Genomic DNA, 27,684 nt, shown 5'->3' with positions numbered 1-27,684 from the left:
AGAAAGAAAGAAAGAAAGAAAGAAAGAAAGAAAGAAAGAAAGAAAGAGGGAAGTCAGAGAGGGATCACATGAAGGCACATTATCATTAAATTCTAGAACATCTGGGAAAAAGAGATGTTAAAAGCTTCTGGAGGGGAAAATAAAGGATCACCTATAAATAGTCAGGAATCACAATGACATCAAACTTCCCAACAACATGAGATGCTTGAAGACAATAGAGCTCTGCCTTCAAAATTGGGAGAAAATAGTTATGGAACATGAATGCTATATACACCCAAGTTATCAACCAAGTGTGAGGGGAAAAAAATTCAGACAAGTAAATGAAAAATTTTAACCTCCTATAAACTCCTTTCAAGAAGCTAACAGAGGATGTGTTCTATCAAGAAAAAGAAATTAGCCAGAGAAATGGAATCCAGTAAATAGGTTTCAGCACCAAGGAGAACTGGCAAGTGCATTTCCAGAATAATAGTGAAAGGAAGCTGGCCTTTAAAAAGCAAGCAAATCCAGATTGGAGCAAGATGATAAAGAGGTAGTGCTTTCAATTAAAAAGAAAAAAGATGGATTGCTTGATGCATCTGTTCTGTAGGTACTGAAACAATATTTAGACAAGATTAACTTCAGGGGAAAAAAAGCTATAGAAAGAAACATGCTAATGGTAATATTTTCATAGCCATCAATAACAATTATGACCTTAAAAATTATGTTATAACTATCCTGGGAGGATGGGAAGAGAGTTCATATGAATATTTTGGGGCTATACAGTTTAAAACAGCAAATATTTTATTTTCCATCAAAGGAAGTCAACTTCTGATGTCTAAAACTGAAAAATCAAGAAATAGCTGTTTTAAAAAAGCAAGTTATAACAAAGTAGATGCCTCAGAGTGGGAACTGAGAGTACGTAGAACAGTAGACTTGTTTTTTGTTATAAACTAAGTAGAAGCATTTGATTTCCACAAATATTTACATGTATCACTTTGATGAAAATTAAAATTAAACCTAAAATAGTAAGAGTGAATAAAAAAGATTAGCTGGTGGTAATGTAAGGATGGTTTCAAGTGGTCCTTAAGAAAAAAGAGTTGTCAACAGTGTCAATGCAGGATTCCAGATATGATGAGGACCGGATCTACTTTAATGGCAGTTGTAAGTAAAACACTGGAACCAACAATGAAAAGACATGTTCATTTACTCAATAAACTATGCATGTACTAAATATAATCCTAGTAAAAGCTCTGTGGGAGGCTAAAGATATAAAGCTGAAAGAGATCCCATGACAAAAGTGTTTGATTGTTTGTGAATATATAAGGAAGAAAAAAAAAACAACTACCAACATTATACTATTTTTTCAGAAAACAGAAAAAGAGGAAACAATTCTTTTCATGAGGCCAATGTAACCTTGATGGTAAAACATCAAGTACATTATAAGAAAGGAAAATTATAGGGTAATCATTCTCATGAACACAGACACAAACATCTTAATTAAACAAAATCCAGCAATATATAAAAAGGAAAATGTATCGTGCCAAGTTTGATTTATTCTAGCAAACTAGGAACAGAAGGGAATCTCCCTAATCTGATAAAAATGTGATCTACAGAAAAACCTTAGCAAACATAATTCCTCATCATGAAGTACTGAATGCTTTCCCTCAAATCAAGAAAACCAAAAAACCCAAGGATTCTATTACTCTATTCAACATTGTAGCCAGTGCAATAACGCAACAAGGAAAAAGAAACTTTCATTAATTTGTAGGTAAATGATTTAAGAAACCACAGATAACTGAATTTAGCAAGGTCCCTGGGAACGAGCTCAATATAACAGAATGGGAGACAAAAGGAAACTATTTTTATATTCCAGCCACAGTCAGAAAATGAACTATTAAAAATTTAAAATACTCTTTACCACAAGCATTCAAAAGCCTCAAATACCAAGGAATACCTCTAATGGAAGATGGGAAAGATCTCTACACAGAAAACTATAAAACACTGAGGGAAATTAAAGTTCTAAATAAATGGAGGGATATACCATGTTTATGGTTTGGAAGACTAATATAAAAAATAATAATTCTCCCTAAATTGACCTGTAAATTCAAAGCAAACCCAGTCAAAATTCTACTAGGTTTCTTTCATTTTTAGTGGAAACTCAGAGGCAGATTCTAGAATGTAAATGGAAATACAAAGGATCAACAATAGCCATCTTAAAGAAATATTAAAGACAAACACTGCCAGATAAATTTCTTAAAACATTTTAACAATTAGGACAATAAAATATCACGTAAGACAAAGTGACCAAGGGAACATTAGATTCCAAAAACAAACTCATACAAATACAGTCACTTCATGTATAACAAAGATGATGTTAGAGAATAGTGGAGAAAGAATCATCTTCTCAAAAACTGATGTTAAATCAAAGAGTAATATGGGAAAAAAAAATTTTTTTAATCCCTACTTCACAACATGCACAAAAATAAATTCCAAATGGATCATATATCTCAATGAGAAAAGTTAAACAAAGTTTAGGGGGAAAAAAAACACAACAAAATATCTTTGTGACTCAGCAATAGGCAAAGATTTCTTAAATAGAACATAAAAGGCACTAATCATAATGGGAAAAATTAGTAAACTGTACTGCACTACAATTAAGAACTTTTTCATCTAAAGATACCACTGGAAGAATGAAAAGGTAAATTACAAATTGGAAGAAGATTTATGCAATATATACCCTTCTCTACAGAGGAAAGTGTAAAGATGGACTAAAAATTATCAAACAAGACCTAAACAAATGGAAGGATATACTACAGTCATGGATGAAAAGACTGAATTTCTTAAACATGCCAATTCTCTCCCAATATATATGTAACTTGATAATGGATTAATAGTCTGATAAAGAATTTTTAAAAATCAGTAATAGAAAAATGGGCAACAAATAGCAATTCACGGAAGAAACATGAATGACCAATAAGTTAATATCAAACAGGGAAATGCAAATTTTATTAATGAGATATAGCTTTTAAACTATTGGATTGGTAAAAATTTAGAAGTCTAACAATACCAAATATTGGAGGGACAAGTCCTATACTTCTGGTGAGGATTTTAAATTGATATAATCACTGAACAGCAACCTGGATGTATCTATTCAAGGTGAATGTATACATAGCACATTACATAGCAATACTACTACAAGGTTTAGGCCACAGAGAAATGTTCAAATATCTGCACAAGAATACTCACTAAAGCAGTGCTTTTAATGCCATAAACACTGGGAACAGCAGTTTAGATAGAATAAAGTGTAGAATGATTCATACAATGAATACTATTTAGTGGTAAAAATAAATGACATAGAATTGTGGATCAACAGGGATTATCTCAAAACCATGATATATCTGAAAAAAGCAAGCTACAAAGGAATACATGAGACTATTATATTAAGTTTAAAAAGTGAAAAAAAGTTTAAATGCATATGTGTGTATGTATGGTAAAAAACACACACACAGAACAAAATATGCATGGCAATGAAAAACATCAAAAGTTACCTCAGGGAAAAGAGGGAGGAGAAAAGAGTTGGGAAGGGATACGTAAGGGCTTCAGAATTCTCTCTAACGGTTCATCTCAAGGAAGACAAGGATGAAGGGAAGCAAATATGGCCCCAAACACTAGATTTAACAAAGCTCATGGCAGGAACTTTATACTTTCTGTATGTTGGAACCATTTCATAATTAAGGGTGGAAAAAAATGCATTAAAAAAATGGAAATTAAAGTGTTACTAAGTGTTACTAATGATGGTGTTTTGGATTTTTTTCTTCTCTTCTTTTCTAAACTGTCTTTAATTGACATGTATTACTTTTCAAATGAAAAACAAACATCATAAATGAAAAGAAAGAGAGAAAAGGAAAGAAGGGGGGAAAACCCCACCCTCAAGACTAATAAGAATTAAAACACTGACATAAATAACTATTATTCAAATTAGAGGTGACGTAAGAGATTACAGGTGATCAGATGAGGGAAAGAATATACCATGTGAGGTATGTGTACACACATGTATAAATGTGTGCATGACTAGACTCAGAGAAGGCATAATGGAAGGAGGCATTTGAACCTGAAAAGATAAGAGTATTTTCTAGTTTTTAAAAAAATTACAAATGTATTCAAACATATAAAAATTCAAATGATACAGAAATAAAAACTCTTAACATAGTATGCTAGCCTTCCAGACCTTTCTCAAGGTGTATTTGCTTGCCTATTCCTTGAGGAAAATACAAACATATATACTCATATGTTTCTTAACAGTATGTACACCTATTGGTATGTGTGTATATGTACACAGGTGTATACATAGTATAAATATTTTTAGAGGGCAAGCTGTCATCAAATATAGTGTGTGTGTGTATACATATATAAAATTAATTTAAATTTAAAAAAAAACTTGTGGCACCTGGGTGGCTCAGTCAGTTAAGCATCTCCCTTCAGGATGCAGCCCCACATCATCAGGCTCCCTGCTCAGGGGGAAATATGCTTCTCCCTCTCCCTCTGCTATTCCCCCGCTCTTTCTCTCACTCACTCCCTCTCTTAAATAAATAAAATCTTTAATAAATAAACTTTAAAAAAATTAGGTCTTAATAAACATTGTTATGCAACTTAGTTTTTAAAAATTATCCTTCTATGTCAGTGCACACAAATCTACCGCATTTTTTTGAATGATTGTAATATTCTATACACTAGATATACCAGAATGTATTTCTCTCTGACAGACTATTATAACTAACGCTAAGCAGGGACCCTTGTACAAATGGGTATTTCTGTAAAAAAAAAAAAAAAAAAAGCTATCTAAAAGGGAAATTCACTGACAAATTGCCCTCCAAAAAGATCTTACCAATTCCACTTATACCAAAGTACATGAGAGCATGCCATTCTCTACCATTCTGACCAAATATTGGTTATAATCAACTTTAACATATTTTTGCCACTCTGGTAGACATAAATAGTGTATTATTTTAATTTCATTTACCTGATCACTAGTAAGGCCACACAGAGTTATTTGGACATCAGAAATTCAGGGGCGGGGGTGGAGGTGAAGTAACTATGCTTGTAGACAGAGGTGTGAAAACAAGAAAGTAAATCTGAAGAACCAACAAATGATTTAATTTGGTTAAAACACCAGCAATGGTAAGATTATTTGAGTTTGACGATGGGTTTGTGAAAATACAATTAGACTTTTTTCTTCAGGTTATGAGACTATCCTGAAGATTTTTTTAGTAGCAGTGACATGATTAGAAACCATGCTTCAGAAAATTAATTTAGGAACAGCATATAAGCTTTCAGGGGGGAAAATCAGCAGGGAGGAGATTTCACTGGCTAGACCTCAGGCCAGAGAAGATAAGAACATAAACCACAGCATAAGAATTAGGAAGGGAGTGCTCGCTTCGGCAGCACATATACTAAAAAAAAAAGAATTAGGAAGGGAGAAGTGATGCATTAGAAATATGTTATTTACAGAGCTCAAATCAAGAAAATTAGGAAATTATTAGATAAGAGAGGAACTAATCACGTTGATGGTTAAAGAAAAAGTACTTCCCAACCAACATGATGCTAACTACCCTTTAATAAACAGAACTGTAAAGAAACGTGCATAAAAATAATACAATGGAAGAAAAATACAAATTCTATTAATGAATCATCTCAATAACTCAAATTAAAATAAGGAAATACATTTCTTGGGTACCTGAGAGATCACTGCTTTCAATTCGCCGGAGATCTGAATCTGCCCAAAAGAGCTTGCCCAATCTGCTATCAAGGGCTAACGCAATTGGTTTACTTAAGCCACTGAAAAAGAGGACTTCCCGTTCTGTTCCATCCAAAGCAGCCCGTTCAATTTTGGGAGACCTTTCCTGAAGATTGGTAAAATACATATACCTGAAGAGAAAGGAAGAAACAGTAAGTTCAGCAAAGTAAGAAACCATACAAAATGAGAATATGCTTAAGATAAAAGGAGTATTTTAAAATCTTATTTTTAAAAGTTTAAACATTTATATTTTTAGAGGCCATAGGATACTTTTATTACATTCAATAATAGTAACACAGGGTACATAGAAGTTCTTAGGAAGCTAATTTTCATGGATTAATAAAATGAGTGGTAAGGGTGCCTGGCTGGTTCAGTGGGTGGAGCATGCAAATCTTGATCCCAAGGGTTTTGAGTTCAAGCCCCACACTGGGTGTTGAGATTACTTTAAAACAAAATGAAGTGACAGACACAGGCATACCTATGTTTTTGGAATATTACAATACATAAATAAAATAAAAGAAATAAAAGAACAGTTAACCAGGAAGACCTGAACACCAAATTTTAAATTCCTTCTTCAATTAGTCTATTTCATATCTAAAAATAAGTCACATATGAATTATTTCTCATATTTAACTTCTAGAGCTCATCTCTTTCCTGTAACTCTTTTGAAATAAGCTACATCCTCTGATGAATTCCTTATTCATTCAGGTGCAAATAAGTACTGTTGACCAAATGTAAATCTCTGTATTGAATGAAAGGAAACGTATTAGTTCTTGTCATAAGGAACCTAAAGTCTAGTAGAAAATATAACCTGAAAAACAATTAAGGGTAAGGTAGAGGGCTAAGCATAACTAGAGAGGCACAGATACAGAGGGCTGGATACCTGGGAGAGGGGAAAATCACACCTGGCTGGGGTGGGGTAGATCAAGGAAAACTTCGTAGAGGATGTTGAGGTTCCAATGGTCCTGAAGGTATGGTTAGAAATTAGACCTATAGCAATAGTGACTAAGGAAAGAAATTCTAGGCAGTAAAATCAGAGAAAGCAAGTATATAAGAAAATGCAGGGGCAGGTGGATGGAGAAAATCAAGTTTTTCACTGGAGCACAGGATACTTAAAGGTAATTAACACATGAGCTGAAAAGGAAGGCTGATGAGGGTCTCGGATGCCAAGATATCTGAATGAACTTTAGTAACATACCCCTTCTCCGGGTTCACCACAATGGCCCGAGGTCTGTCTTGCTCGCCTTTTAGTACCACCCCAATTGATCTGCCATCTAATCTTGTTACATTAATGACATTGGTGGCCTCACAAGTCCAGTAAATGTAGCGGCTATAAATATCAATGCTGAGGTCATATGGTTGTATTTCTAGGTTCTGATTTGGAACTGAGCTCACAACCACAGTAAAGCCCTGAGGAAAGAAAAAGACATACACATAGAAAATTAGACTCCAAGCCAGAGAGCCCTGAGGTGATCACTCACAATGCTTACACGTACGCGGTTACAAACCTGAGAAGGAACTTTCCAGTCTCACCAGACATTTCTTAATACATTTTTTTATGGGTAATGTGCTTCTTTGTTACCATGCATTTCAGATGTTCCCTTTGGTTATTATGACATGGGGCAGATGAGGGAGCTGAGGCCGTATTAGTTGCTCTAGGAACCTGAAGTGCACTGATCAGAGTGAGGAGGTGGCAGCTGTCTCCTGTAAACTGGAGACAAATGGAGCCAGAACCACCCCTTAGAAATACCACTAAAAGCACAGTGGTTCTTAACTCGGGGCCTTTGGAACGGTGTAGAGACATTTTGGATTGCTATACCTATAGGGCTATAACTGGCATCTAGTGGCCAGGGGTCAGGGGCGCTGTTAAACAGCTTACAATGTACAGGTCATCCCTCCACAACAAAGACTTACATGGCCTAAAAAATGTCAACAGTGCTGAAGGGGAGAAACTGCTTATTGAGACAAGAGCAATTAGGACTATAAACCATATCTACCAGTCTTGTCTTTCTCCAATCCTCAAACCACCAGAAAAAACATTTTTTTAAACAAAGCAAAGCCATTAGAGAGGTTTAGTTCATCTGTCCTACCCAAATAAATGGTATTTCTTGTACTTGGCAACTCTGAGGTAACATGTATCTTAATGAGGCTATCTCGTTTATCTTCTGTGTCCTCGGCTGTATAATAACACCACTATAACTATACCCCCTCAAGGATCCCTCAACAGCCCTTAAATACATTATCTCTTCGCCCTTTTTTCATGAGATATTAAGACATCAAAAATTAGTAATCCAATCTCCCTAAATTTCGATACACTCAAAATCCAACATCACTGCTATAAGGAAGACAAATAATTATTTATAGTAATCCCAGTCTAAAACTGCTTAGCCACAGAAAATCATGTAGTATGATAGTACGCAAACCGTGACTGCTGTGTAAGCATAGACAAGATTTGTTGATAGTATTTTCATTTCCATCCCATAGTCACCAAGTAATAGCCTCCCCACATCATTAGGTTAGTGATAACATATCCTAGATGTTTTTAATTTTACTGAGAGTGTGTTATGGATTTCCTAACCTCTGAACCTTCTAAAAATAGTTAATAATAAAAGAACTGTTATTTACTGAGTCCCTACCTCCTATGTCACAGATAGTGGGCTATACGCTTTGCATAGTTTTCAGCTAACAAGTTCATAAGAGGGGTGCCTGGGTGGCTCAGTCCGTTAAGCAGCCTACTCTTGATTTTGGCTCAGGTCATGATCTCGGGGTCCTGGGATCAAGCCCCATGTCTAGCTCCATACTCAGCAGGGAGTCTGCTTGAGGATTCTCTCTCTCAAATCAATCAATCAATCAATCAATCTTAAAAAAAAAGTTCATAAGAATCCTAGTGAGTGACAGAGCGAAGATCAAAACCAAGGTCTACTTGATTTCAAAGCTTCTAACATTCCATGTAAACGGAACCATAATGGAAAAAACTATATGAACAGGTGTGAGTGGCACTGACAAAGTCATTACCAATATATGAGCATAAATTTTCCTTATACAATTTTTATTCCAACGCCATCATCAATTGTTTAGTCAAAGATCATTAGGAGGATAAAAAGCTGCTAGGTCCAGAATTTTAGTTTCCCTCTCTCTCTTTCTCTCTCTCTCTCCCTCACACACACACACATTCTCTTTCTCTCTCTCAAGAATTAAGTAAAATAGGATGGTTGGTTACTCCAATTACCAGGCCAAAGAAACAGATTTTGAACTGAGCCCTGAATTACCTGGCTGCCGTCTTCTTGTGCTTTTCGGATCATGTTTTGTCGTGAGTCAATCCAATAGAGTTGCTTGTCCAGTGGGTCATAGTCAATGGCCCGGACATTGCGAAGGCTGTGGATAGGAAGGATGATGTCAGGGCTCTGCTGCTCATCAATCACCATGCGGTTGATGGCACTTTTTTGACTGAAGAGCAGGAAAGTAGTTGGAGCTTAAAGAAAGAAAAGAGCAAATTTGAAACACAATTACTCTAAGTTTTGTATCATCCAAGTATTTGATCAGCTTGTTGCCTGAATTTCATACAAAACAAACATTGATACTGAACAGGTAAAGTTGAGGACAAAACCCTTTGGAATGTTTCCAGAAACCCTCCTCAAGGTGACACTAATCAGCACCATGCTACCAAACCAGTTATGAATTCACCCAGTGACACAGGCCCCTAGCCTATTTTGTTCCATCTTGTCCAGTGTGGTATAAAAGGAGACTTGATTTCAAAAAAGCATTTGGTAAAGATATCAAAACTCTCCTTGTCTACCAAGTAAATAATCCTACTCTTCCATAACCTATTCTTCTGGGTGGCAGGAACCCTAGCTCCCATAGGTCAAAGCAGAAACTTTAAGACTGGTTTTAGTCTCAGCTCTCTTACTATCTAGTCACTTGATCATAACTAAGTCACTGAACCTCTTTGGGTCAAAGTTAACTCAACTCTAAAATAAGGATATAGCTATCTTGTCCTGCTCATTGAGTTGCTATAAGAATTTTACAACAGATATGAAGATAATTTATTTTTTTTAAAGATTTTATTTATTTGAGAGAGAGAGAAAAAGAGAGAGGCACATGAGAGGGGGGAGGGCCAGAGAGAGAAGCAGATTCCATGCTGAGCAGGGAGCCCAATGCAGGACTCGATCTTGGGACTCCAGGATCATTACTGAGCTGAAGGCAGTTGCTTAACCAACTGAGCCACCCAGGCGTCCATGAAGATACTTTAAAAACTGTAATGCATTATGTCAATTACACTTCAATATATAAATGTAAAGTAAAAATAACTATTGTTTATTATTATCAGTAATAGCAATAATAAAGTTGGTGTTAACAGAAATTAAACAAACCTTCATGGACTGCAGATATAGGTTTTATTTTGCACTGTGTATATGTGATAACTGTAAGGAGAGAAGACCAGTAAAAATCTCTCTCCTCTCCTCACCCTTCCTCCCTCATTTTCTCTCTTTCTCTCACAAATATACACACACACAAAACTAGTAATAACGAAATCTTTTATGTTCATTAACTCTAATCCTCATAAAAAAAACCTTGTATTTATATTTTCACTAAAACATACTCTGATGCTAAGATGATGTCCTAAACTTATGAAATGGGGAAATGCAACAGAGACTTAAATTTCCCTTTCCTGGGGACTAAGCCACTGATTACTATGTAATTATCTTTAATGCAGGCAAACATCTAGAAAACAACAGCACTGACAGTGCTACCAACAACTTCAAAGTCTACTAGCATTTTGAACATCTTCATTAAAACATATATAAAAATTCCATAATTATACTCTATTCTCTTGGTATTCAGTCTACTGAATCCAGTAGAATTTTGTCCTTCTCATGGATATAAACATAAATGGCCAATCCAGAACTCCTTGCTTTATTTCTTCCTAAGTCCCACTCTTCACAACTCCATTATGTGTGGTTCCCTGGTTCACTTGACATTTACACCCAAATGTACAATTGACTTCAATCCCAAAGAAACTCATTGGTATTCATAAAGAAACCTGGTATTCACAACACCGAAATTCTTTTTTTTTTTTTTTAAGTGAATCATAGTTGACACACAATGTTACATTCACAACACAGAAATTCTGCTTTATGTAAGTTCTTCACTGGCTAAAAGCCCATACCCAGCTTGGAAGATTTAGTAAGTATTTCAATGATCCCACTGGAACCCTTCATTATCTGGAGTCGACTCCATCACATACTGACTTAACAACTTTTAGCAATTTTAGTAGAACCCATGCCTTAAGTAGTAAGAATACATGTCACAACAGAGTAGCTTTCTTTTCTTTTTTTTTTTTAAGAATTATTTTTTTGGCAGTACTACTTTCTTGTAAATCAAGAAAAAAAGGGGGGGCAGGCTCTAAACTGTAAGTTTCCAACAGAATAATCACCACTTTACTAAGACATACAATGAGGCTTAGACTCCAGAGTTTTAGTTGCCAACGTTTTTCCTGCCTGGGAAACAATCAAATATATATGTGGCTCCTACTATGTTTTACTGGGTACTTTTTTTTTTAAATCAAGTTTTAATCTTCAATTAGATTCTATAGTTAGGTGTTCTAGAAATGTAGATTAAGATAAAGCCAAATATGGCTCCAAATAAATGCTTGTTGGTTTTGGTTTTTTTTTTTAAGATTTTATTTATTTATTTGACCCAGAGAGAGAGAGAGAGAGAGCACAAGTAGGGGGAGCGGCAGAGGGAGAAGCAGGCTCCTTGCTGAGTGGGGGAGCCTGATGTGGGTCTCAATCCCAGGACCCTGGAATCATGACCTGAGCCGAAGGCAGATGGTTAACTTACTGAGCCACCCAGGCGCCCTAAATGCTTGTTTCAAAAAGTCTGTGGATGACATTAACAACTACAACTGATTGGCTCAATATTTCTAAGAGGAAGCTAATGTTCTCACTTATTTCAATGAAGCCTTGATTCAGTCATTCAGTGCTTAAAGTGACAAAGAATATGCAATTTTGTAAACCTAAATCCATCTTAATTTATGTAACCTCTAACCCCCTTATCTAATGCAAAACGGTACTTTAAAAAATTGTCATCCAGGCTATCTGAGTCTTGCATTCCCACAACGAAGACAGCTACACACACAAGCTAGAAGATGAGGTGTTATGTAGGAGGGAGGTTTTCAGTTCTCTTCTGAAGGTACAGCTGTTCCCCTGCAGCTTAAAGGGAGGCGATGCTCTCGTGTAAGACCTTCATACACCACAAGGCCAAGTCCATCGCATCTGACTGTGCCATTTGTGCACTATGCCAAGGGCACTGAGTAGGGACCAAGTTCCAGTCCACACAACATTAACCAAGCCATGCACCTATGTGCCTATGACTGCCCAAAGGAAACGTCTTTTCCTAATTTGCACCAAGGTGCCACAGAGATATTCCACCTCAGTACTGAAGAAGGGATTCCACAATTTGGCTTTCTGTTTCCTCCGTGACTTAATCTCTTTATTCACTCTATGCCAGTGACACTGGCCTCCTAGGTGTTCCTCTAATATGCCAGACAGTCTCCCTCCTCGGGCCTTTGCATTTGCTATCCCCTTTACTTAACAGGTCTTCTCCCAGATATCCAGCTAGCTCTCATTTCCTTACCTCTCTCAGTTCTTGACATAATGTCACTTTATCACTAAGGATTTCTCTGATCATCATATTTAATGTTGTAATCAATCCTCCTCCTCACCCTTTCTTGCTCTTAATATTTCTCCGTAACATTTACCTCCTTCTAATCCGTGATACAGTTTACTTATTTAGTTCAATATCCGTCTCACTAGAATAGAAGCTCCGTGAGGGCAGAGACCGATGTCTATTTCATCCACTGCTACATTTTCCACTGGCTCAAATGATGCCCAGTATGTAGCATTCAGTAAATATTCATTGAAAGAATAAATGAATAAACACATAAAGAAATAAGCATTAGATGACAATAACTATGGAAAGCCCTGTAGCCATAATTTTGAAAGTAAAAGAATACAATTATTTCAGAGAATTGGGAAGGAAAAGAAACAAACATATATTTAAGACCTCCAATATGTCACTCATCATTTTAGATGTTAATCCCCAAAATTATCACCTCCATTTTTAGGTAAGCAAATTCAGAAAGGTTAAGTTTTTCCCCAAGGTGACAAGGTTGTTGAATGGAAGAGCACATGTATTTTTCCAAGACCTGTCGTGCTTCTTCACCTTTTATTTAACAATGATTTCTTGAATCATTACTATTTACCAAGCACTGTTGTAGGCAACTAAGATGTAAGATGTGTAAGTGAAAACACAAAACAAAACAAGACAAAAAAATGCTGCTTTGGGGAGTTTATATTCCAGTAGACAGACAAAAGCGATTAACATAATAAAGAAGTTATAGTATATAAATATTAGAGCATATAAATTGTATAGGATATCAAAGAGTAATAAGTGTTACAGGAAAAAGAAAAAGTACAGGTAAAGAACACTGGCAATGCTAGATAGGATGAGCTAGATAGGATGAAAGGATGATTTGCTTTAAATAGGGTAGACCAGGTCTCACTGTGTAGGTCACAATTAAGCAAAGACTTGGAGGTAAAGTATATCCATGTAAATATTTGCAGGAAAAACATTCCAAAAGGCAAGAAGCAGTACAACAGTCCTGAGGTGGAAGTAACTGGCATATACGAAAATAACAATGAGGTTAGTGTGGCTGTCATGAAGAGAACAAGGGAGAGAAGAGTAGAAGCTGAGGTTAGAGAAGCAAAAGGGGAGGGATGCAAAGTGTAGGGTATGGATCATGTAGGCACTCATAGGCCATTATAAGAACTAGGTTTTTACTTTGTGTGAAATGGCGAGCCATTGCAAGGCTTTGAGCAGAGAAACAACACAATTGGATTTCACTTTTGAAACACAGGTCAGGGGCACCTGCGTGGCTCAGTTGGTTAAGCGTCTGCCTTTAGCTCAGTTCATGTTCCCAGGTCCTGGGATAGAGCCCCACATCCGGGCTCCCTGCTCAGCAGGAAGTCTGCTTCTTCCTCTCCCCATGCTCCTCCCCCCTGCTCGTTCTCTCTCTCTCTTTCAAATAAATAAATAAAATCTTAAAAAAAAAAAAAGGAAGAAACACAGGTCAAGGAGTAAATCACACACAATGCTCGAAAACTTTCTGATGGCAAGTACTTTGCGTTAAAATTCTCTCATAATCTGCCTTGGAATCTAACATATCTCTACACAAATATTAAATAGTACTCATTATAGAAAGAGCACACAACAGAAAGTCTCTTGAAACACTAGTGATCTATCACCAAAAGGTACCCAAAGACAGACGGATATTAGGGACTGAAAGCACTGATTTCTCATGGCCTTCACTCACCAACTAATATGCACAGATATCAGCAGCTAAAACAATGATCTCAAAAGGTCTTTCCATATTCCCCTTGTCTCCATCCTCCATCAGTCATTACCTCTATTTTCTCCTTCCATTCAAAGTCAAACTTCTTGAAAAAGGTACTACCTCCCTTTCCCTTTCTCCATTCACATTCTGACCAACTCTAATCTTTCACCATTATTTCCCTGCAATTACTCTTAAGGGTTACTAATAACCACCTTATTCAAAAATCTAGTGGCTACTATTTTAGGATTCACCTAACTCAACCTCTGCAGCATTCAACGCAGTTCTTTTTGGGAACAATCTTATTTCTGGTGCCTACTTTTCCTTCACCTCTCTGGCTGTGCTTTCTCTCCTCAGAGTTTCTTAGCTTACCAGATCTGTTCCTGTCTCTACACCAGGAGTTGGCAAACTATAGCTTATAGCTGTTTCTTGGCCTGCTGCCTGTTTTGGAATAAAGCTTATCAGAATTCAGACACATTTTAGCAATGTCTTGATAATGGCTGCTTTCATGCTACAGTGGACAGAGCTGAGCAGGTATGACAAACTGTATGATTCACAAAGCCTAAATATTTACTCTCTGGACCTTTACAGAAAGTTTGCTGACCCAGCTCTAAACCTTCTCCCTAAGTAATCTCACCCATTTTAAATACATGGTAGCAATTCCAAAATTTATTTATCTTCAACCTCATGTCTCCCCTCTTCTACCCAACTACTTATTTAATGTATCTATTTCAATGTTCCATAAGAAAATCAATACAAACATGCTGAAAAATAAACTTTTTATTTCACTCTGAAAACGAGTCTTCCTCTCTAGTCTTCTATCTCCTATCAACTATTCAAACCAAAAATCTAAGTCATCCTTGCTCTCTCTCTCCTCTTCTTCCTCACATCCAACCTATTCACAAGTTCTGTTCACTCTAGCTTCAAAACATACCTTTAATCCACGGCTTCTCTCCATCACCACTGCCACCATCCCATCACCAATGCCAATATCCCAAGCAAATCTACCTGATTACCACACCAGTCTAATTGACTTCCCTGCTACAACATCTTTTTCTCTTCAAATACCGTACACACAGACAGCAATCAGATCATGTGATACCTTAATATTCACAGCAACCTTACATGGTAGTTAGTATTATTCCCATTTACAAATGAGAAATTTAAGGCTTAAAAAATTTGTGCCTTGGGGCACCTGGGTGGCTGAGTGGGTTAAGCGTCTGCCTTCAGCTCAGGTCATGATCTCAGGGTCCTGGGATCGAGTCCTGCCTCAGGCTCCCACTCAGCGGGGAATCTGCTTCTCTCTCTCTCTCTGCCCGGCCCCCACACCCCACACATAAAAAAAAATTTGTGACTTGCTTTAGTAAAACACAAAACTAATATGTGGCAAAGACTCCATATCATTAAACTATAAACTTACAGTCTTTTTCACAACTGAAGGCTTGTGTCAGAACACAATGAATCCTTTCCTGTGTGACTTCTCATACTTTCAGGCACAGAATAATTTCAATAGTTAATTGAATAGTTAATAGTTATTTTATATCATATTATTATTTGTTAGATTATTTACTATAATTATATGTTATACTTAAATGTTTATATATTTATATATGATATATAATATATAATTTATATGTAATATTTTCTATATTACATATTATGCATATGTTATATATTACTAATTGAATAATTAAGTTAATCTGATATCCTATATCAGATTTGTTACCATTTACCCTAGTGAACCATATCCTACAATTCTCTGCCATGAATTTACTCTTTCCAATTGAATTCTCTATTTCTTTATCATATCTACCAATTAGTTCTTGCTTATCCATCAAGACATGGGCCTTCACATATACTTGAGTCATAAACCAGGTTACCCCAAGCCAACAGTGTCTGTTACACACTGTGTTTTGCTCTTATTAGCACAGTGTGTGTGTGGTTATGTGTGTTTAATATGTAATATGTATTGCTAATATTTAAATATCAGAAGATATTGCGGCCAAAAAAAAAAAATCTGGATTCATGACTGCATGAGTAGATCTGGTAACATCAACTGGAATTAAGTAGCGACCACCCACTACGTTCAGAGCATGTGCTCTCTAGTTCCCCATATATTTACAACTGTTTCATACTAGGCTAAATTTACTCATATGCATTTTCCACTTGGCCTCTTATACACTTAAATTTTTTACCTTTAGTCTATTCTATGAACTTCAAAGGACAAGGAAGTTGTATTTTGAAGATTTTCTTTGCTGTACTGTTTTTACTGCTCTTCTTTTATAAAAATGAATAAATATAAATTATGTAGAGTAATCCATGTTTGACTGCCTTTCTCAATGAAGCTATGCAATTGTGCATTAAATATTTAATGCTCAAAAGACTTAATTTTTTTATTATATCAATTTTTCCATAATAGCAACTAGCTATCATCAAATAGTAAGTTACAAAAACTTGCATTTTTCCATCTTTAGTCTTTCTCTTTTGTTAAACAAACGATCAACTCTGGACTTCGACAACTTTTTACTCTAGAAAGAATATGAATTACACAGTGTTTTCAAAATCCTGTTTTCTCCTTGAATTCTACTTTGCTTTGGGGTGGGGAATGCAGCTTACCACTACAAGTCCTGTTGTCAGCATTAAGAGAGTAGTGGGCAGGGCATCCACAAACAAAACCTCCAACTGGTACAGCCAAGCAGAGGTGGGAGCAGTGCCCATTGCTGGAAGCACACTCATTCCACCCTGCTTGTCGAGAAGAGTGAAAGACGAGGATGTCCATCACATAATCCAAATGGCCCTGAATGATGGTGCGGTTTTGGCCACTGGTTTTGTTGGCACGTTCAATGCTGCGTCGGCTCCAGTCTGTCCAGTAGATGTAATCTTGGTACTGAGTTAAGCCAAAAGGATGAGGCAAGTCATCTGCTATAACTTCACGGTTGAGTCCTATTTTCAGAAAGGCAGCAGACAGGGCAGAAGCAGAGGTATGAAACATGTGAGAGTACAAGTCTTATTGGCCAAAAGAAAAAAAAATTGTAACATATAAAATATTACATTTGTAAGCAATTTAAAATAGAACAATTTGGTTAAAAGCAATTTTAAAACCAGACCAGTCCTCTGAAATCAATCCATCTGCAGTCTGACCCCATGCCTCAAACTTATATTCTTGCTATAAATCACTGAGTTTGTTTTAAACTCCTACAAATGGTCTATTTTGACTGCAGTCTTATTTTCTCTCCATAAGGAGAAACGACTGTGAGAGTTGAACTTTTCTTCCTTCAATAAAAAGATGGAAATGAATATACTGTATTTTACTAGTACAAAAAGTCACTTCAGGAATATCTAGGGAGTTATAAATTCCATTATAAGCCCAACAATAATGAAATTTCCACAAAATAAAGAGACGTGAATCCAAGTACCTGGCCCACTATTAATAATAATAAACAGGATACAATGCCAGACAGAGGAAGAATCTAGACATTCATATGAAGTTCTATTCATAGTACCTAACCAATGGTAAATAGCAGCCACAGATTTCTGCATAGAAAGAATAACATACTATCTGTCTGAATAAAAAGAAATACAGCTTACCAAGCATATTTGAAGATTCTATTAAGTTGGTATCCAGGTCTGTCCAATAAAGCCTCCTTTTAGCATAATCAATAGTTAGGCCATTTGCCCGCCCCACATTTGGAACTAATGTAGTACGTTCACTTCCATCCATGGCAGCTCGGTCTATCTTAGGTTTTCCACCCCATTCAGTCCAATACATAAATCTAAATTCAAAACAATAGATATTTAACATTTCACTTTTGGTTATTTGGGAGAAAGGGCCATATTCATGTATATTTAATATTTCACTTTTGGTTATTTGGGAGAAAGGGCCATATTCATGTAACTAAACAAAGAAAATACACTTTAAAACAAAGAATTTGACAAAACAAAATCATTGTTATAATTTTTTCAATTACTTTGGTATCCTCAACTAAATATTTTTTCTCATATCCTAAAAAGGAAGTGAGTCAGCTTTCTTTAGTCTTTCCAATGAATTTGTTCCATCCAAAACCCAGAAACTGGAAATAAACCAATGATTTCCTTACTGCTGCTCTTGCATTTATAAAACTAATATTCAAGAAGATACCAAAAAATTAAAGCTGTCTCAGAATCCGATTCACTTCTGAATCAAACATTTTTACATCTTTTTATATATTTCTGAACACAAGTAATTTGAGTTTTTAAATTTTTAGACTTATTTTTCGACTTATATAATCAACTCTCCCCAAAAACAAGCTGTAGTAGTACATCAAAGGTAAAAATTAATAGCCTTTAAATGAAGTTAAAAAGCGAAGTTTGAAATGTATTTGGTCACACAGTGCAAGGGAACATAATATATGTAAAGAGCGAGGAATCACGCTTTATCGTGTCAGCTGGGCAGTGACACTACTACTATAATCCCTGTGAAATTTTAGAATACTCTCTTGCTTTTGTTTTATTTTTTCAAGTTTTTCACATTGACCTTAGAGCACCCCACAGTATAGGCTTTGTACAGATGTAAAGAGGCTAAAGCAATAAAAGAAATGTGAATGATCTAATTTCTTCAACTCAGTCACATGGCAGAGCAAGAACTAGAACCTAATCCTTAGCTAAATGCCTTTTCAAGTAAACTAGTGGGGTGCTAGTTCTGAGACATTCTTAGTACTGGGACTAGGAAAGCACTCCACATGCCACCTCTCATCAAATACCTGAGGACAGACACTCCTCAGCCCATCAGCTGATGGCTGACTTGACAGCAACGCATGAACATGCTCTTCTGAAAATTAAAGTTAGTCCTGGGCTTTGTTTGTATTTGCACTTGTCAGCTGACAGGCACATGCACACAAGAAGCAAGGAGAAACGACTGTGAGAGAAATGTCACGGTTGCCAGCAGCCACATAAACTAGCATCCTTAGTCCCAGCTATTAAATTTGTCTGTCTGGTAACTAATGCTTAGAGTAAAGATCACCATAATCCAACCACAACATGTCAGCACAGAAAACTTTCTTTGCTATGGCCTTCTAACAAGATGGTAACTAGCCAATAATGCAATTAATGTGATTTCAAGGAAACTATTTTTAATTACATATATGGTAAGTATGCTTATATGTTCACACTGTTAACTTCTGCTTTTAAAAGTGGAATTACTGGGGGGCGCCTGGGTGGCTCAGTTGTTAAGCATCTGCCTTCGGCTCAGGTCATGATCCCAGGATCCTGGGATCGAGCCCCGCTTTCGGCTCCATGCTCCGCGGGAGGCCTGCTTCTCCCTCTCCCACTCTCCCTGCTTGTGTTCCCTCTCTCGCTGTGTCCCTCTCCGTCAAATAAATAAATAAGATATTTAAAAAAATAAAATAAAATAAAAGTGGAATTACTGGGACACCTGGTTGGCTCCGTCGGTCAAGCGTCTGCCTTCGGCTCAGGTCATGATCCCAGGTCCCCACATGAGGCTCCTTGCTCAGCAGGAAGCCTGCTTCTCCCTCTGCCTGCCGCTCCCCCTGCTTGTGCGCTCTCTCTCACAAATAAATAAATAAAACCTTTTAAAAAATAAATAAATAAAAGTGGAATTATTCTTCAAATTCCAGATTTCTTAGCTGTTGGCTTTTTAAAACTTGCTAATTCATGTAAGAGGATCACCTTTCCTTGAAAAACATAACATGTTATAAATAAACAACTTACTGTTTATTGAAAAGTTTACTATTTAATATCAAAGTTCTCTAAGCTTATAACAGTGATCAAACTAATTGTCCATTTTGAATTAATGACTATTCTAAAATGGAGCTTTTTAAAATGCAACTATTTCTTAGCACATGGCATTATTTCAGTGGGTTTTGGAATGTGGTTTAACTTGAGAGTTAAATCAAGCAAATGCAAACTTGATACCTTTAAAAAGGCGTTTATTAGCATATAAGTATGATTGGTAATATTTAAATACTAATCCATTTCACTAGTCTTTCTCTACCTAATGTTAATAATGACAAGAGCAAAATTTAGCGAATTTACTCTAAATCAGTGAAATCTCAACTAATGGGTTTTAAAGATTTTGAGAGAGAGAGAGAGAGAGTGCAAGCACAAGTGCAAGCAGTGGGAGAGGGAGAGAGAGAATCTCAAGCAGACTCCATGCTGAGTACAGAGCCCAAAGTGGGGCTCGATCTAATGACCCTGAGATTACGACCTGAGCCGAAATCAAGAGTCGGATGCTTAAACACTGAGCCGCCCAGGCACCCCTCAACTAAAGGGTTTTAAAATAAAGCCTACCTATGGTTTAGTTAACAGATTCCTAATCAGCACTACTTAAGATATCAAAAATACAATCCATAATTAGGTTATGTGCAACACAGTTGCAAAGAACGCATACATAAAAGTTGTTTACCCTTCAGCAGGGTCCAATGCAAGAGCTCTGGGACTATCTAAGTCTTTCCACACCAAAACCTGTCGGTGCTGCCCATCCAACTTTGACACTTCAATTCGATTCGTTCCTGTGTCTGCCCAGTACAAATTCTTCCCAAGCCAGTCTACTGCCATGCCTTCTGGATAATCTAAGCCGAATTCTACCACGTGTTCCAGCGCACTGCCATTCATAAAGGCTCTGCTGATGGTCTGCAAAAATAAGATTAACAACAAAAACACATGGCTTAAGTACAAAACACTATCCAGAAAGAATGTTTGTTTTGGTTTTTGTTGGGTGGGAGGATCCAGAAGAGCCAGGGCATAGTTTCTTAATACAAGTCACATATTTACAAGCACAGAAAAAACCTAATGTCAATCTCTAATAAATGCAACTGTGCCCTTAAGTTTTATTATCAAGCCAGGGAGACATTTTTATAATTCTTAAGGACAAAAAACTTATTCTAGTAAGACAGTAGAATGACCTTGCTTTTAAAATCTATTAATAATCTATTAGTAATCAAGTGAAAAACATGACCAGAATGCTGTAGACTCTTAACTGGTAGTCAGCTTCCTGAAGGTTCTTGAGAGTATGGCATACTCTCAATGTGTCAATCTGGAAAGATCTCAACAACCTTATACATTATAAAATGTATATAACCATTATCACATTATTACCACTGTAATTCTGAGTCCCCCAAAATTTAAAATCATAATTCAAGCTATTAATAATAGCTGCTACTTCTTGGCAAGCACTACCTTAAGTCCTTTGTACACATATATTTCCTCAAAATATCCCTACAAGATAGGCATTATCTCTATTTTCAAGATGAGGAAATTTAGAAGGCCATACAATACAAGCCAAAATACATTTACTTACTTTATTCATTCACTCAATTAATAGATTTTACTGAACATCTTTAGAAAATTCAACTCTGGCTCCAATACTCCATGATTTTTGCCTATCAGACAAATTTTACACAAGTTATCTGAAATAAGCCCAGAGCTATCTAGAAGAAGGAAAGATGATTCTCCAGATTTTCTGGTCAGGAGCTCCTCCTTGTTATTGACTCAGTATGCTTATCAATATTTATTTTAAGAAAAAGAAAATAAAGGTATACTCTAACTCTGGAGTTTTCTACCTCAGCCAGACTACAAAATTTTGTTTAAAATAAATTAAGAGTCAAGCTTCTATAAGCCATTTATATAACTGCTTACTCTTTACTTGTAGAAAATGTCACTCATTATCCTCATATGGAACAAAGCAGAGGAAGTTTATGTCTTGCAGATTTAGAACACTCAAGCAAAGTATCTTATATTTTTAAAAAAGCACTTAATTAAATACTGAATGGACCTTCCCCTTGACTTCCTTTAAAAAGTTATGGGCTTTTGTTGAATTCTGCTTACTAAGCAATGAGAGAGAGTGATCATAGTATGAAGACTCAGACATTTTAAAGCTCTCCCTTCTAGTCTTCAGTTGTAACATTCCAATTCTTTTGGCTAACCTTGAGTGATATATCCGTCCAGTAAATGCGGTTGTCTGTTACATCAAAATCCAAAGCAGAAGCTTCTTTGACACCAGTGAGAGGAATGGCCACATTATTATTGTTAGTTTCCAAAGAAATTCGCCGGATATCTGCTCTCCGTGAAAACAAAAGGAAAGCCTCTGGGACAATGCAGGTCTTCATGTCACTGATGAGTTCAAAGCCTATGGGGCAGGCACAGCGGAGGCCCTGAGGCCTATAGAGGCAAAGATGACTACATCCCCCATTTTCCTCAGCGCAGGGGTTGGAACCTAAAAGGTGTATTAATTATAAAAGGGCACAGAAGGACAAACACATCGACACAATCAACATATTTTCACTTGAAAATGACTAGGCATGTGGTATATCTGCTCCCAACTATACTATCAATTCTAATCTCACATAAATAACCACTATGAAGATTAATAGGGAATAAAAAGCCAGGCGCAGTGGTGCAGGCCTGTAGTCCCACCTACTCGGGAAGTTGAGGCAGGAGGAACACTTGAGCCCAGGAGTTCTGAGTTGCAGTGCATCCACTATGTTAGTCGGCTGTCCACAAGAAGTTAGCATCAATATGGTGACCTCCTGGGATGCCACCAGACTGCCTAAGGACTGATGCAAGGGCCCAGGTCAGAAATGGGCCTATGCATTACATTGAATACTAAGCCTACATTTAAAAGGCCTACTCCTGGTTAAAAAAGAATTAACAGATGATTTCTATATTCCCATAAAACATCAACAATTTACAGTGCTGCTGTACAAGCCACTATCTCTGTATTTTTCTCATTCTTGGTTTCCATCTCTGAAGGAATTTGGGAATTACTTACCAATGATTCGATGAACGTTTGTGGCCTTTAGGCCCATGAGGTCAGGAAGTTGATCTATGATGATTTCCCTCTCTGCACTTCGTTTGTGTACTCTTTCAATGCTACGCCTCTGCCAGTCAGTCCAGTAAACATAGTCACCCAACAAAGTAAACCCAAATATGTGAGGAATTTTGTCTTCCACTAGTACTCGTCTCCCAGTGCCATCAGTATTCATAACCTTCAAGTTTAAGTTTAAAGACAAGAGGTAAAGATGTGTACTTATTCTTCAAATGCATATAAAAATAACAAATCCAACTGCCTTTGTATCAACACTGAAAAGTGTCATCTTGGTTATTCCTACTACAAAGCTTTCTTTCACAAAAGGACAACATGCTAATTTAACAAGAATGATTTCAAATACTTAGTATATAAGCTCATATTTTATCTCTATTTCTCCAATCTCTTACTACCCTTCCTTCTAAAAATTCTGGCAATATTAGCTTAGTATGTATCTCTTCTATTAAGTGACTACATAAAAAATTAAAACTACAGTATCATTTTTGTACATTTGCTTTTATTATAACATACCTTTGTACACATTATTTTATTACATATTTTGTTTTATAACATATTTTATTATTCCTGAGAGTTTTGTCTTTTTTACACTGGAGGAAACTGAAATTCATATAAGATCACACAGCTTGGAAACATAGTTATCTTTTTTAGGACTCCTTCCACTTACTATACTGCTTATTTCATTGTTTTCATTTAAAATTTTTTTGAAAGCCCACAGATAAAAGGGCTCTCAATACATCTCTCAGTCTCCTATGATTATAACTGTAAATGTATCTGGGGTTTATAACACTCTCTGCAAGTAAGTTCCAAGTAACTAGGATGTACCTACGCTTTCCAACTATGTAGCAACATTATTAAATTCATTCTGACACTCTCATTATAAAGGTCAGCAATTTCCCTGGAAGTGGCAAAGGCTTTTCTGTCCCTGACATTCCTGCAACATGCACTAATCTTCTGTTCTAAAAGATGGAGTAAGTCTTCTAAAGCACCAACACAAGTCACCAACTGAGACCATTTCTACCATTAAAGTGGCCTGTGTGCCAGGCAAAGTGGCTTTCAGAAATGTTATTCTGGTAATAAAAACAAGTACATGCAAACAATGTCTTCCCCACATCCTCCTAAAAAACAGTATCACAATCTTTTATGCAAGTATGAATTTTTTTATCCATAAAATTAGTAGGAAATAGTCTACGTAAGTCAATACTGTGAGTGCCTAAATGGAATGACAACCAGATGTTATCTTTATCTCTCCTCTCTAAAATTTTAAAATTCTTGCTGACCTTCCAAGAACAGCCAAACCTTGAAAACAAAGTACTTAAAAATTGAGTGAGGAAAACTGTGCTATATCCCTGTATTTTCACTTGCATATATCAATAAATATTTCAGTTATATCTGATAGAAGAGATTATATTAACTGAATGTTTATCTGTTCATATCAGATACAACAGGACTTCCATTAAGCCAGCTATATAATCTGTATTTAAAAGAATTAATAAACACTCTTCCAATTCCTATATTAAATACTGTTTAAAGTTAATAATTTCTCAATTTGAAACATGAGTCTAGATTTTTTACATTCATATCTTCTTACAACAGATCATTCCTGGACATACTTTATGTCTATGTTATATCTTAAAATTACTTTGGTATTTAAGAGTAAAAGTACCAAGCAGAGAAAAAGGGTCAATAATTTGTTTACATATCTAACTAGAATGTGACTTCTAGAATAGCAGGAACCTAATTCATCCATTTATGTGCTGACCACTTCTACTATTAGTTTGACAAAGAACTCAACAAATATTTGTTAAATAATTTTTAAAAGGAGATGATTTCCTTAGACACTCAGGAAACCTCCCTAAAAATGGAAATGAAAATTTATGTAACAGTTCTTATCCTTAGATTCTACAGCTTAGCCATTTGAATGAATGAACGGTATTCTTGCCCAAATTTTAAATCCATGTTAAAAAAAACAAACAAAACAAAAAACCACAGTACTCCTTATTTTTGGAGAATGAATACATTTCTGATCCCTCCTAAAAGCAAAGCTCCAAGAAAGAATTTCTGGCCCCATTGTATTACTGCCTGGAAACTGTGATCAGAGTGAAAATCTTTCCTTTATTAGACATACAACAGAAACACCTTTACTTTAGTAGGGAAAGTTTAGTTTTCAAAACTCTGTATTTTTACCCGCATCCTAATACAAAGATTATTTCTTGACCTCCAGCCTCTTCCTCTAACCCCCTTATAAGAACTTCCTCTCAGTACTACTTCCTTCCTTCCCAGGATCTTCAGTATCTCCCTCTCCATAGGGTCCTTTTTTCTGCCTTTATCATAATACAATTTCTCCCAACTTAGACACAGTTTAAAAGTAGAATGATTCTGTTTTTACCGCCATACTCTTTGAATGTGATCTGTAACAGCTGCCTCCACCTCTTATCACCACTCATTCCCTTAACTCTCTACCACTGACTTCCAATCTATGAGTCAGAGGAAATAAATCGACTGAAAATGGTCAATGATACTTCCTTGTTTTTCTCAGTTCTTGCGCTCTTTTGATTTTTTTTTTTTTTTAAACATTCGATACTCTTAACCACCATCCAAATGCACTGGATTTTCATGGTACCGGGTGACCTTATCTCTTTATCTATAGCGAGGATAGCTTTTTATCTCATTTTACTGGTTCCCCTTCCCTCTTCAAATCTGGTTGGATATTTTCCAAGGCTTCCTGAGTTCTTCTTTGCAAACCACCCTTTAAAGCCTATCAAATCAGGGTGCCTGAGTAGCTCAGTCGGTTACGTGTCTGCCTTCGGCTCGGGTCATGATCCAGGGGTCTTGGGATCGAGCACTACGTTGGGCTTCCAGCTCAGCGGGGAGCCTACTTCTTCTCCTTCCTGCTCTGTCTCTCTCTGATTAAAAAAATAAAGCCTATCAAATTTTATAGCTTCTACTATTATCTTATGTAAAAAAAAAATATGTAAAGTTCTAATCTAAGGTCTCATTAGTTTCTACTGCAGTTATTTCCAACTGCATCTCCTGGAAAATGTACTGCTACCTTATCTAAAATATCATATACTTAACAGTGAACTTCTGTTCTCTATTAGGGGGAGTTCATCCCATCAGAGAGTGTCTAACACACAGTGCTAAGTATTATGCATTGTAACACTCTAAAATACTACTTTCTTACAAGCTTATGATATATTAAAACATGTCTGACTTGATTTTATTCCTAGTTTAGTATTATCTTAAACAATTATTCTGCATTATCTTACATTTAATAAATTAACGCCAGTTTTGCTGTACTATGCCCAAATACTGGCCTTCCTATTAAAATTTACTTGCTGATCTAAAGGCTACGCTAAATGCCTAATATTGAACTTCTTTGTAAAAATAGAATTTAAATTTTTCCCCCAAAAACGTCATAGGATCAACCAACTCTCCTTTCAGTTGTTTCAGCCTGCAACGTTTCTGTTTGTTCATTTTGATAAATGAACAACTTAAAAGATGGCAGCTTAAGTATGAATTTGGATAATGGGCAAAGAATGAAACTGAAACTCACAGTGAGAAAAATAACAAAAGCACAATTCCAAAAGATCCTTTTAGTTTACACAATTGAGCATCTTCTATTTAGCGGTTACTCTCTCTGTTTCTACTCTCTACAAATCTCTAATCATAAGCAAACAATGTTTTGGCACAACCAGACAGTCTAAGATTTCAAATATAAGCTCTATCATTCACTAGGTACCCTTAGGCAATTTCTCACAAGTAAAACAGGAAGAGAAGTTATATCACTGAATTATTTAAGGATTAAAGAAAATAATATTAAATATATAGAATAGTATTGGATATGTAGATGCTCAGCAAATGTTAGTTCTTGCCCTTTAAAATTATTTTAATAAAATGCTTTAGTCCCTTAAGGTAATATAGCTATGTTTAAATGGCTGTAATGTATAAATTTATTAAAATGTAGTATTTCAAAATAAAAACGGATACATTAATATAAAAGAATATGTGGAAATAAAACACCAAAACAACCACACACTGTTAAACTGAAGTATAAAAACAATACAGACCCTTTCTATGTCCTGGCAACTAGTGGAAAATTACAGGGCTGCAGCCTTATTCCCATTCCCAACCCCCAATCGTATTGTTTGGCTTATGCTACTTAGATGTACGTTAACTAAAACAGTAAATAAAAAGAAGCAAACAATTTGGTAATTAGATCACATATACTTTTGCTGCTGTACCAGATCCTCACTCCACTCCCCCAGTCCAAAATCAAGCACTGACAAACATATCTAATGAATGCAAATCATCATGAAAGACATCATGATGAATGCTCAGAAGTTTATAAGAGGGCCTCTTCTAGCAAAGGGATTACAATTTAGTTGAGGTAAACTATATTTACATTAAAATCATACACATATACCCCTCTCCGGCCTGTAGCTTATCAGGAAAAAGTGTAGGAAATAGTAGGAGCTCAAATCATCTTGAAGAATTAGAAGAATTGTGACAAAGAGAAAGAAAAAAGGATTTTCCAGAATATAAAAGAAATAACACATGTTAAGATATAGTCAAAGATGCCTTGTGTGACTGACTTTGAAAGAAAGGCGTTGAGGCAGAAAGAAGACAAAAGGGACTCAAAGGAGACAACATTAGGCAGATACCATCCTACGGCAGGTATGAAATTCCAGGATGAGAACT

General features: G+C 36.1%; 1 protein-coding gene across 2 annotated transcripts in view; it reads right to left on the bottom strand.

Moving 5' to 3' along the window:
• Positions 1–27,684, bottom strand: part of LRP6 (LDL receptor related protein 6) — a 166,627-nt gene that overhangs the window by 31,257 nt on the left and 107,686 nt on the right. For both annotated transcript variants that reach the window (XM_025879866.2, XM_073877956.1), the window contains exons 8-15: positions 22,930–23,146; positions 22,085–22,374; positions 20,566–20,792; positions 17,754–17,938; positions 16,782–17,108; positions 9,043–9,245; positions 6,972–7,183; positions 5,714–5,904 (exon numbers count right to left, since the gene is read on the bottom strand). In XM_025879866.2, the coding sequence (XP_025735651.1) occupies positions 5,714–5,904; positions 6,972–7,183; positions 9,043–9,245; positions 16,782–17,108; positions 17,754–17,938; positions 20,566–20,792; positions 22,085–22,374; positions 22,930–23,146 (1,852 nt within the window). The remainder of the gene's footprint in view (positions 1–5,713; positions 5,905–6,971; positions 7,184–9,042; positions 9,246–16,781; positions 17,109–17,753; positions 17,939–20,565; positions 20,793–22,084; positions 22,375–22,929; positions 23,147–27,684) is intronic.

The sequence above is a fragment of the Callorhinus ursinus genome, unplaced genomic scaffold (genome assembly GCF_003265705.2).
Source record: "Callorhinus ursinus isolate GAN/ISIS: 27379988/994484 unplaced genomic scaffold, GSC_fseal_2.0 scaffold27, whole genome shotgun sequence".
NCBI lineage: Eukaryota > Metazoa > Chordata > Mammalia > Carnivora > Otariidae > Callorhinus > Callorhinus ursinus.
This window is presented reverse-complemented; position numbering and strand designations above follow the sequence as displayed.